Below are 8607 nucleotides of genomic sequence, written 5' to 3' on the forward strand. Positions count from 1 at the left end.
TATAAAAAAGTGCCCTTTTTTTTTATCTGATTTTTTTTTTCAAGAAAGGAATCGCAGATCTTGATGTTGATGTACATAGGTAAGAGATAGGATAGGTAAGGTATAAAGTATATATGTAGATAGGTATGTAAGTACGTACGAGCTGGAAGGAGCAGCGATTCGTATGTTTAGTACGTTCTCGTAAGAGAAGAAGGAGGACCATAAAAATCGTATGCCCGTAGGAGGTACTTATGCAAAGTAACGCGCGCGCGTTGCTTGGCTTGGCTTGGTTTGGCTCGGCTCGGCTCGGTTCGGTTACGTACGCGGGCACCTCCGCAATGTTTATGCGAAGAAAGGGAATATCTCCGGTAAATTCTGGATCTGGTTGGTTGGTAAAAAAAAAAAGAAAAAAAAAATAGAAGGAAGGAAAGATAAAAAAGCACGCGCGCGCGCGCGCACATATATAAACGCGCATATACGTACATTGATATATGCATTATCTATTTCTGTTAAAGAAGAACGGTGGCGGTGATCGAACGAACGGAACAGGCGTGTGTTACATCACAGAGGAGATTCGAATGCATGTATATGTATGTCCATCGGTCGGTCAAATTAATCAAATCGATAGAAGTCAGAAACGAGTGTCCGAGTCATCGAGACGGACAAAATTAATCGAACGATTCGTCGTGGACGTTGCCGGGACTCGTTCGTTGGTTTGTTCGTTCGTTCGTCCCTCCGTCCGTCTCATCGGTGACACCAGGGAGTGACAACTGCCTCTCGATAACGCGACGTGACGTCGCGTGCCACGGACGCGAAGGACCCTCTCGATGCTATTCTCGCTATTTCCTCGCTTTGATCGAGTAATTTGCTTTCCCCGGGTAACGCCGGCTAGGTGTGTGGGTGTATATGCGAGAGAGGGTAGGACGTTATCCATCCCCTTTCCCTCCTTCTCATTCACTCCCTCATTCTAGGAGGGTTAGGACGAGGGTGAGGAAGAAACGACGAGGCAGGCAACCCACCCACCTACCCGTCGATACCACCGCGGATTCGTCGTTCTCCTCGTAATACGGCAAATTACTCGGAGTGGCGTATGCGTTATCGACCATTGTATTTCAAACGGCCTTTGTCGCTGTTATCATCTCGCTCGATGACTCCCAATCGAGATCTACGCCGCCGCCGCGTGACTATGCGAAACGCGTTATTTCGATGCCCGATATCTTTTCGAGGAATTTCGCGTAATCCGTGATAGAGTGAATAATCGCAGATCAATTCGCGTTATGGCACACTCTTCTCTTTGTCCCGTGTCACTAACAACGACGTCATCGCTTTTCAACTAAACCAAATTATTCTCGATTTTTCAATGTCTACTAACAATCGAATGTAGTTCTAGTTCGTGGATCTTGTGTATGTTATTCAATAATAGGATTGATTCATTCGCGAATATTTATAAAATGATAAAAGAAGATTCTTTTCTATCTTTTTTTTTTTTTCGTATAAAGGAATCAAACAAAATATTTATTTCGAAATTGAGAAATGTGAATCTCGTAAAATTCAATTATTCCAAAATATTATAAATCTTCGAATTTGAATAAAGAAATCAAGAAAAAAGCTTGTATCTTTCTTTTTCATTTCGTAAATATACGTGCACGTAAGTGTGTATTATTTCCTTATTTAATTTCTATGTTTTTCTCTCTGTATCAAAAAAAAAAAAAGAGAGCGACGCGTTTGAAAACGGCCAAATAAATTTCAATCGATCGCGTCCACGCGACGTTTGATCTTCCGATTCCTCTGTAGAAAGAGGAAGAGTTTTTAAGTTTACGATCACAGTGACATCGCGTTTACGGGCGCGTTTTACCGTCGCAAAACAAGCAATAAAATCCTACGACGGGTTGTTGGTCCTTCGACGAAGCGACGTCGCGGCGCCTTGGATTCCTCGACCGGAGTTACGCCAATGTCTGTTGAAAACAGACTCTACTTCTTCTTCTACTTCTTCTACCTCTCCTTTTAGAAATCTTTTTCAAAAGGGAAACACTCATGTGAGAGACTGAATCTCGATTTGCATCGAACACACGTGTGGCCCCTCCCCCATCCCATGAAAAAGATAGACGATGTCGATGTTTTATCTTCATATTCATAGATATTATATACATGTGTATACGTATGTGTGTGCACGTGTGTGTGTGCGTGTATATATATTTCTGGAACGATCTTATCCGAAAGAAAAAGTAAAGGGATAGGAATAAGAGAGTAAGATCTCATCGTCGTTAGACGAACCGCCTTTATTTCGCATCGTTAACGCTTTACGGTTGTGTTGCGAGCCAACTTGGTTCGTCGAGCGGTCTTGTCGTCACAATTTTTCACCTTCCTTCCGCTACATTACTTACTCGGACGCGGTAGAACGCCACCGGACTCCGGGATTTATCGTTCCACGTATATTTCATCGAAAGTTACGTTTGTTCAGGCAACTGACCTACTTTATTCCTTCTTTCTCTATTTCCCCCCTTTTTTTATTTTTATTTTCTTACTTATTCTTCTTCTTCTTATTTTCTGCTTTTCCTTTTCTTCGCCGAAAGGCGAATAAACGTCCAGAAAACCACCCCGCTCCCCACCCCCAACTTTGTGTTTTCTTTCTCTTTCTCTTTCTCTCTTTCCCCTTTCGTATTTTCTTCTTTAGTGTTATACATAATATAATATCCCGCGTATAGGAGAACGCAAGGCGGTACACGATCGTACGTTTGGTAGGAAAGGCTGACGCCTTTGGAAATAAACAGGTACGATAAATATTCCGCGAAATCGCTTTCTTTCCCCTCCCACCCCTACCCCTTCACCACCACCCATCCACCCCCGCCTGTAGTTGTAGCAACGTGGGGGTTGTGTTCCTGTAGCTACCTTTAACACACAACCGTAGTAGCAGAGGTAACGTCTCGGGGGTTCCTTCTGCGATTTTACACTCGTTCGTAGCGTTCCAACTTTCCTTAGCGTTAACTCCGGAATCCCGATGCCGCGTGAGCATCCTGGCATTCGTGTAATTAAACCTTAGGGAGGAGTGGACCCTCTTGCAAATAAATTTTCTACAATCGTAAATCCTTCCCCATCTACTACTCTCTCTCTCTCTCTCTGCGTTTTCGGACGAACGCTTATATAATTAGCAATGGTGCTTTTGTAATCGTTACGAGAATTTTCCTATATACATTTCTCTTTTATCTTCGTATAACCTTTTTGATTTAGTGTACACGGCATCTACAAGATACACGCTAAATAAGTAGCATTTTCTTTATCGAATATATAACGCGAATGCACAACCGAAAAAGCATATTTAATCTGCTTGCCCAATAAGTATCTTCTTCCTTCTTTTTATTAGGACTTTGTCCTGTTATAATAGCTTTTCCTATTGCTATTTCTAGAAAGCATTTTATTATTGTTTTTACCGAGGTTAGGTTGCTAGTTTCACCCCTCGAACCCTCCCCTTTTTATCTAGGTTTGGGACCAGCTCTAGATGTTAAAACTAGACGGAAAATTTTGGCGTCAAACACTGGCACATCGCGGTTTTTCCTTAAAAGCGGGTAGGGTCACCCATCCAAGCACTAATCGTGCTCAGCGCTGCTTGACTTTAATAATCGAAGCGAGTACTAGCGCTGCCGCCGCGCTACGGCCGTTGACCACAAGTAATATGTTAAAACATTCAATTGAAATATTACAAAATCGGAACGAATTTCCTCCCGGACACACACACACACACACACAAGTTCAATATTTTCATTTTAATAATTCTTATCTCGATTTGTGTGTTCATTTTGTATTTAATTAGTTAATTGATATTCTTTTTCTTAATGGTTTTACTCGAATTGATTTAATGTAAGATCGATTAATTTGTATAAGACAAGTTTACTTAAGTAAAAAAGTAATGTCTTACTTTTTTCCTCATTCAAGATAAAAGTCTCTGTTTATATAGTTCTTGGATCGATTAGAAAGAGAGAAAGAGGAAGAGAAAGTAGATAGAGAGTCTGTACGAGACAAGCTGAGAAAAGGAGAAACAAATTCAATGAAAAAGTAACGTCTTATTTCTTCTTCTTCTCTTCTTCCACCACGACCTCCTCTTCCTCCTCCACCACCTTCTACCTCTTCTTCTTTTTCTTCTTTTTCCTTTTATCTTTCCCCTATTTTCCTACACTCAGGTATAACACAAGGTTCCGTTCGCAAAATTCCTTTCTCTCTTTGAGTCAGCTGGCGTGGGGCATCCCTTTTCTCTTTTGACAATAATACTCGGATGAAATACTGTGGCGCGATGTTGGATATCTATGTATAGGTAAGTATACATATATATATGTATATAAGAGGGTTGGTGGAGGCTTTTAACGATCCTGTAATCCACAGAGCATAGACAGAAGAAACGCGTTACTTCTTTAGAAGATGGAGAAGAGAGAACAACAACAAAAAATAGTGTGCATAAAGGATAGATAAAGTACCGGTGACATGCGGGGAACAAAGAATAATACTGTTTAATCCGAAAAGGTCGAGATAAAGAAGTCATAAAACGTAGTGTGCGTGACTATAACCTCGAAGAAAATGTATCTACGTGGTTGGTTGGTTGGTTTGTTGGTTGGTAAGAAAGTTTCCAAGACGTGTGTGTAGGTACACCTTGCTGCTCTGTTGTTACCTTCACGTTCGACACGCGTCTAAGGTCGCCTATGTAATTCTGGATGGATCGAAAGGGGGGATAGGAAGGAAGGAAGGTAGGAAGGAAGGAAGGAAGATAGGAAGGGCTCAGGTAAGACTCTTCTTAAGGTCTAAGCACGTACCTTCTCTACGAGCGTACGGATGCCATTACGAGGACGACACCGGGCAATCGAAAAAGTACTATTCCGCGTGGTGGTCACGTTCTTACTTCGAAGTCTTTTATACGCTTGAGAATGTTCGCTATGCACCACTTTCTTACCTGACTCTTCGCAGACAGGTGAATGATTAAGGCAGTTTTTTACTTTTTTCTTTTCTTTTTTCTATTCTAAAGGATTGATTTAAAGGATTGATTTAAAGGATTGATTTAAAGGATTGATTTAAAGGATTGACTGATAGGACATCTACGATTATATTCTTTCTTTTTTTTTTGCTTTTAAATAACATTATATTTATTCATAGATATTTAAAATAACAATAACAGGGTTAATTCGCAAGACAACTCGTATCGTCTTAAAACAAATCTCGTCTCTTCTTTCATCCTACCAATGTCGTAAATCTAATCTACATCGATGCAAATTACACTCTCTCTCTCTTTCTCTCGGATGCGTAAATAATAATCCTAAGGTGAATGGAAATATTCTTCCCGAGCGAGACAAGTTATTTCGAAATAATCGCGACTGCGATAATAATAACGGTAGTTTTCTACTGGACGTAGAACTGTTCTGGGTTCGTCGAAAAAACATTTTAAAAAAATGGAAAGCGCTTTGGCTCTTGGCAGTGACGACATCGTCGAAAGTTATTTTGTAATTTAAACTTCTCTATTTCTATCCTTTTTTCTTTTATCTATTTCTCTCTCATTCTCTCTCTTTTTACATATATATATATGTATACGTATAGATAATAAATATACATACCGTACCGAATTTTTATTTTTTTTCTTACGAAATTCTCTATATTTTTCCCGATTTATATACCAGCATCCGCTTACATTCACGGCTCCGTGCTATCGCAGCTATCTCTTCTTTCCTTTCTTTTTCTCTCTCTCTCTCTGTCTCTCTCTCTCTCTCTCTCTCTCTCTCTTTCGCTTTCTATCTTTTTCTCTTACATTCGAGAGGTAAAGCACGTGCCAGGAAGGTCTATCGATTCTTATCGGTATACTGCGCACCTGTAAGTATCTTACGACATTTCTATAACTTCTATATATTCGTTCGTAAAAAGAATCTAAATCGATTTACGTCGAACCTTATTTTTGATGATTCACTCGTTCGAATATCTTGTTTACAGATCTAAATCGATGAATTAAAATGAATTAAATCGGATTAACTTTTTAGTAACTAATGTGAAAACTTTATCGAAGGGATTGGATAAGAGTATCCATCGTTACTATGAGATGAGGAAGAAGTACCATCATCTAAGGAATTCGATGAGTGACTATCACTGATAAATTCAGTATTCTGAATTTTGTAGGATACACTCGGTGCACCGTAGGAAGTAGTAAGCTTACTACTGTGCTGGAATGAAAGGTCAAGGCCGGAATGTTCCAAGGAAGTTCCGCCAACGTGAGTTGGTTGATTGATCGGAATGTAAGAGTTACTAGGGATCGTACTAATGGGTTTACTAGGTAAGGGGAGAGTAAAATGATGGGAGTGTTCTTGATGTGGGTTGACTGGAGGAGGTACGGGATAAGGTTGAGGTACAGGATGAGGGACTTTGACCGGACTAGGAACGTAGACTGGGACTGGACGATCTACTGGTACAGGGTAAGGTTTCTCAACGACAACCGGAACTGGATGCGGAACGGGGACCTTTACCGGACGCCTCACTTCAACCGGCACGTAGTGCGGAACTGAAACCGGGACGTTACGAATGACCGGTACCGGTTCTGCCACCGGTACGGGAACTTTGACGACGTGGTTCACTATATTGTGTGGTACACTATTCCCGTAACCATGGCCGTTACCATAGCCATACCCGTGTCCGTAGCCGTTTCCCTGGTTCAGGCTTAAGCCGTTCGAGTGTCCACCGAAAACTATTCCGCCTCTGTGAACGTAGCCACCGTGTCCGTGTCCCTGTACCTGTCCCTGTCCGAAATCGAAGCCGTGATCGTTTCCACCATAGTTGTGTTCATTGTATCCGTAAACGTCGGACGTAAAACCACCGGCGTATGTAGAACCGTGTTGCTGCGGGTGATAGAGGCCACGCTTGGCGAGCTTTTTTACAGGAAAGCTTCCGTCTACCAGCCCGCCGGAAACGAGAAACAATGAAAGCTGCAAGTGGAAATTTAATTCAGTCAATACGATTTAAAACTATGCGTTTTCCGCAAGGGGCAGTGCGTTTTCTGCACTTTTTTTTTGCGAAAAACGCCACGCATTCCGCAACCGCACCGAAACTACCGAAATAAAATATTTTTGTGACTTAGCGTTCAATTTCCAATAGGATAGATTGTTACGAACAAATGACTCGAGGGATCGATTTTCCTCATTTGAAAGATTCAAATTACCAGATATATCGAATGTTGTCAAATTTCATTACTCACTAGGTACGTCCTCATGTTGCACATGTTACCGAGAATGCCTGATGATCGAATGTGACTCGTGTCCAACGATTCAACGGTTTTTATACGCGATTGCTACTTTCACTAGATGCTGGGAATCCAAAAACACGCCCTTCAAATTGGACCAAAACCCGTACTAACACCTAAGATCATTGAACTTTTCAACAGATTTTTTGATTGGATAGTCGTAAAGGATTCCCATTGACGGACGCTACTCTCTTCTCGATTACTTTCCTATTTGCTTTCTCAAATTTACCAATCGTTAAACCATCTCCTCCATTTTATTTTCTTTTTGATTCCGATAGGTCAAGTATTACAGGCAAACTATAATTAATATTTATATACGTTGTAATTCACGTAGGATATTAAACTCTTAAAAAGTATCATAAAACATAAAAATATATATCACGTTAATGATTTCATTAATTTAGAAATTGATACGATAGGATGATATTCATGATTTTTAATTAAAACTTTTTATAGATATTACGTTGCACATAAACGAAAATATTATTTTCTAAATGATCGTAAATTAATTCATCATAATATTTAAGTTTCTCGCGTGGGTTATTTTGAAACGAAATTAAACCAACTATAAGTTTTAAGAATATATAATCAAATAATATCGATCAATTATTTATTATTATTATTTGTGTATGCATGTGTGTGTGCGCGCGTGTAAAATATGTCAGAAAAATTTGTATCGTGAGATATATAAGAGTATAAATGTTAAGTTAAATTTATTGGACAGATATAGGTAGCCGTTCTTGAATGAAATGGAAAAAAAAAACAAAAAAAAAAAAGATAAAGAAGATTTTTCGATATGCTGAGATTTCTCGCGACATTCTTCGGATTCTCCGAGGTAACGTTGTACATAACAAGAGCAATCGATCTATGTAACTATCCTAGGGGTTCTTCGATATTTCGTAAAACGTCATTTCCACGTGGCAGGATTGGCTCGATCGTACGAACGCTTTCCCAATTCACAGGAGCGTATAAAATCGAAATATTTTACGATCGCGATCCCCCGTCGGTTCGCTAACTTGTTACTTGCCTCGTGTTACACATTCGAATCGATGTATTCTAGTGGAACGAATATGAGTTTACGTACTTCCCAATTCTATTTTGTCAGTCGGAGAATTCACGATGAATGAACGTACTGTGTGTCGTTGGAAAGCAAACAAGCACGATTGAAGATTATTGTCCGACTTATAAAAGATCCAATCTATGATACAAGTGAAATCGATCATTCGTATGTCTTTGAATAGACATAGTCATATGCAAATAAAAGAAATATCGATTTTAATATAAATTCAACACGGATCGATAAATCGAAAAAAGAAGATTTTTCTTCTAACTTTCTTTTTTAGATACATATACATACTAACATATATATA

At 39.7% G+C, this 8607-nt stretch overlaps 1 protein-coding gene across 1 annotated transcript; it reads right to left on the minus strand.

The window, feature by feature from the left end:
• Positions 1-5990: 5990 nt before the first annotated feature.
• Positions 5991-7261, minus strand: LOC106789192 (pollen-specific leucine-rich repeat extensin-like protein 1). The gene is made up of 2 exons (XM_014753195.1): positions 7193-7261; positions 5991-6923 (listed from the first exon to the last, which is right to left on the minus strand). Exons 1-2 carry the CDS (start codon positions 7214-7216, stop codon positions 5991-5993), a joined length of 957 nt encoding a protein of 318 aa, XP_014608681.1. The 5' UTR covers positions 7217-7261.
• Between the last annotated feature and the right edge of the window lie 1346 nt (positions 7262-8607).

This window comes from Polistes canadensis, unplaced genomic scaffold (assembly GCF_001313835.1).
Source record: "Polistes canadensis isolate GaletaPanama2010 unplaced genomic scaffold, ASM131383v1 scaffold_169, whole genome shotgun sequence".
Lineage (NCBI taxonomy): Eukaryota > Metazoa > Arthropoda > Insecta > Hymenoptera > Vespidae > Polistes > Polistes canadensis.

Bases quoted from the DNA above. Each gene is read 5' to 3' on its own strand.
- LOC106789192 (XM_014753195.1), bottom strand. From the start codon at position 7,216: ATGTGCAACATGAGGACGTACCTA. The intron at 6,924-7,192 runs GTGAGTAATGAA...TTCCACTTGCAG, and splicing joins GCAACATGAGGACGTACCTA to CTTTCATTGTTTCTCGTTTC.